Raw genomic sequence first — 3,832 nt, 5'->3', positions numbered from 1 at the left:
CCCATCTTGAGGAGTTTGCCCCCTCACATATACTAATGTGCCACAAACAGGACTTTAATATCACCAACCATTCCCATTTTATTACGGTGTATCCATATAAATGGCCCACCCTGTATATAAGGTTTCATCATTAAATAAACACCACATGCTCAATTTTGTTGTTTTATTATGTTAACATTGTTACAGAGGGAAACAAAAACTCTCCATGTTCTTATGTAAATTGATGTAAAACTACGTGTTTTTCTTTCTGCATACAAATGTCCGCTGGAAACTTTTCGAGACAAAATTCATTTCTGTGTTCAGCACCTTTCATCTCACAATTGTGTTCTTACTTCCAGCGCAAATGTACTGTAAACAAAACAGCACGTTAAAATGTAACAAGCAAATAACAATATAACCAATCAACATAACTAATATTCCACTGGCAGCTAACAAATAAAATTACAGAACATACAACAAGCAACAAATACCCCAACAAATTACTCAAGCAACAACTGAAATGCACAAATCCCAACACAAAGAAACTCATGCAGACAACTGACATTACTTTCTTTCAGAGGTCAAAGCTAAGTGTGGATTAAAAATGATACAAACAGTTTCATTTTCTGGCTGATAAAAAGGTAAGAGACAACAACTAAACTAATAAATCCAAGGAAAAGGGCTCATGTTTTGCATTACCTTCAAGTGTGGCACTTCTTATTGTCAGTTTTTCTGTAGTTAACAGTTATACTGTTACCTTAGTACTTAACGGTGATAACATTATATGTAAAGAATCTGAAATTCTACTCTGCTACTTTTCTATATAAACCTCTCCATCTGTGTTTTATAAAGCTTGCTGTATGCATTATACATATTAAAATGCCCTTCTGTTCTTATATACTGCCTCCAAAATTCAAGGAGTTTGACTACAGACACAATGATAAAATAGGGGGTGTCAACATTAGGTACAGAAATGGATTATTGTAGCTAATACTGGTTTTCTGGTTTGAAGTCCTAAATGTTCACAGGGAAGCACTGACAAGGTATTTGTTATTTTTGCTGTTTACCGGGCTTCAAGTGAGTATTTACGGAACTTTTACATCTAAACTGGAGAAAGGGTTCAGGAATTTAGCTTGGTAATAAATATAATAAGTATTGTTTGGACAGCTGAACCTGAAGTCAACCTGTGGACCACTCATTTTCCAAAGTTTATTATATTTGTAAAACATGGTGGAGGCAGTCCAATGGCACTGGGTCACTAGTGTTTATTGCTTTAGTGACCAAGGACATAAGCAGCTGGATTAATTGTTAAGTATATGGCTATGTAATATAGTAACACTATATTTTTGTTCAAGCCATTGAATAAAAGCTCAGCTTAGGTCAGCACTTTTTAAAAAATCAAATAATGAAAATAAAATTAAACTGATTGGGTACTGAGGTAAAATTATAACAACTGTGTTACTGTCCAAATATTGCTGAAAAATAAGTTTGAGCATTTTCGCAAAGTAAGGAGTCACATTTAAAGCTGAGCATGTGATAAATACACTGCTGTGCTTTTACTGCCAAATGTAATGACAAAACCACAGCTGCAGAAAAACTGCATGACACAATGACCCACTTTCCTCTTCTCTTTTTTTCTTTCACTCCATGCATTGACATCCCATTACTGAAAATCTTTCTCTTCCTCCTCCTATAGCTTTGACTTTTTCTTGTTTTCTTTGTGTATTAATAACCAGCTTGATGCTGCTCAAATACATTGTAGTCGACACAGATACTCCCCACCTCCTTTGCTTTACCTGTGTCTAGTAGAAAAACAGTCTTCTTCAACTGCATGATATTTTCATTTTAATTGTGGGTGACAGAGTCCTGAGCTGTGTTCTGAGGAGGGTTTGCTGCTGGTTGGCTGTTGCTGAACATCAGCTTCCTCAGGATGTCAGCATAGAAAGGGCCATAGACTGTCTTGTTGTAGTTGACCAGGGAGATGAACTTTGCCCCAATTATTGCTAGTTCAGGCTTGATAGCAGTCAAACCAGCTGGTACTTGTTCAATTTTGGACTGAGGTTTTGGGTCAGAAATGAGTGCCATGAAGTACTGCTGCACACGGTCCTCTGCAGAAAAACCACAGCAAGCGTTTAGTCAATTACATCAATTTCTCAACTAAATTTTTTTTAAGAAGTTAGTCTTTCAACTTATTCTCTCTTACCAACTAGGGTTCGGATGGGATTGTCCTTGTGGGTAATGTTGCAAATCTGGCCTGTGAGGGTGCCCTGCAGCGCTGGGGTCAGTGCAGGGTAGCTCCTCTCTGTTAAAGACTTGTTAAGCTCACAGCAGATCTGAGCACTGATGCCCTCTAGTGACTCTTCTAGGTTAAAATCCCTATAGGTATAAAAAAAAAAATCCGTTTAAGATGGAGTTTGAGACAGATATGTCTGAAAATAGTCTGACACAAAGGTACTGACGATCTGTGCATCCCATCCAGCAGCACACTGATCATCCTCTTCAGGCGGTCAGACAAGGATGGTAGACCCTGGATAGGCCCCCCAATTGTGCTGTAGACAATGAGCAGCACCTCATTCACAGCCTGACATTGCTGAAGCTGCCACTGAATCTCTTGGAGACGGATCTCATCTGTCATCCACGTCTAATGGAGAAGATTGCACCAATAAAATCTCCAAAGCACAAATTGTAAAATCTCTAATCTCTCAGCTATGTAAATATTTTTTTAAAATAACAAGGAGAGAAGCTGACATAAACATAAGATCCTTCTCTTAACTACATTTACAACACACTACCTCAGGCGGTGGGCTCTTGGAGTAGTCCCATGTGAGGATGCGAATGAAGGCAGCGTTGAGAACTTGAAATGGCCCAGGCACCACTGGTTGTCCTTTTCCAGGACCATTAGTCTGTTCTGTAGGGGCGATGGATGACTGCAGCTCCTCCAGTGCAGACTTGATCCAGGAGGTAGTGCGGTCTAAAGCACCTGAGAAAGTTTCATATTAGCGCAAGTCTAGCAGGGTTTCAGTTTTTCACTTTGACACAGACTGTAAAGAAAAGATGGCATAGCCACTGTGACATCCTCCACTGGACTTTGGACTCTCTTTTTAAAGTTTTGAGTTGAGCAGTTAGAGTTTGTTTTGTAATAAATAGATGTCAATATGATAGTTTTTGCTTCATTTCAGTCTGAAAGTCACACACAAAATATTAAAAAAAAATATTCTCAAATGTAGACCTCAATAAAACTGTGGCATATTTTCTATATTTTTCTGTGTATAAAAGGGTGCTAAAGGTTATATATAAAGAAGAATGTAGTGTTATTCACTCACTGGGTGTTTTGTCCAGGATGCTCTGAAACTTTGCCCTCTCATATTCGACACTTTGCCTCTGCAGCACAGGTCTCAGGTTTTCAATTGTACAGTTGACCATGTCCGCTCTCATCAGGCTCAACACACGGAATATTTCCCTAATGTGTAGAAATAACCAAGATGCTATGAAAAATTTGCTTTTATAATTAAAAATATTATTATTAAACAGAACAGGTCAGACAGTAAATACAGTCACTGTTAATGTATATTGGATGCAAGCACTGAAATATTTTGAAAAGTGTGCGCTTACTTAAAAAGCGTCACTATGTTATCTGTGCCCTCTCGTAGCTTCTTGATTTCCTCATCCCTCACGGGTGCACACATCTTGCCCATGGTTGTGATAATGTAAGAGGCAAGTCCCTGGATGTCTAGAGCATCGTTGTCAGCCTGCTGACGAATCAGGTCCATGTCCAGCACCTCCATGATCTGGGTCCGCATCCGATTGGCACCCGGATTAAGGAATGACAATAAGATCTGTTCGTCAAGAGGGG

General features: G+C 38.8%; 1 protein-coding gene across 1 annotated transcript in view; it reads right to left on the bottom strand.

Moving 5' to 3' along the window:
• Positions 1-149: 149 nt before the first annotated feature.
• Positions 150-3,832, bottom strand: part of tcp11l2 (t-complex 11, testis-specific-like 2) — an 8,028-nt gene continuing 4,345 nt past the window's right edge. Inside the window, exons 4-9 of the mRNA XM_005733524.1 lie at positions 3,592-3,828; positions 3,303-3,439; positions 2,772-2,959; positions 2,439-2,620; positions 2,183-2,355; positions 150-2,087 (exon numbers count right to left, since the gene is read on the bottom strand). Of these exons, the coding sequence (XP_005733581.1) occupies positions 1,825-2,087; positions 2,183-2,355; positions 2,439-2,620; positions 2,772-2,959; positions 3,303-3,439; positions 3,592-3,828 (1,180 nt within the window). The 3' untranslated portion in view covers positions 150-1,824. The remainder of the gene's footprint in view (positions 2,088-2,182; positions 2,356-2,438; positions 2,621-2,771; positions 2,960-3,302; positions 3,440-3,591; positions 3,829-3,832) is intronic.

This window comes from Pundamilia nyererei, unplaced genomic scaffold (assembly GCF_000239375.1).
Source record: "Pundamilia nyererei isolate P.nyererei 1_Seehausen unplaced genomic scaffold, PunNye1.0 scaffold00052, whole genome shotgun sequence".
In the NCBI taxonomy this organism is placed as follows: domain Eukaryota; kingdom Metazoa; phylum Chordata; class Actinopteri; order Cichliformes; family Cichlidae; genus Pundamilia; species Pundamilia nyererei.
This window is presented reverse-complemented; position numbering and strand designations above follow the sequence as displayed.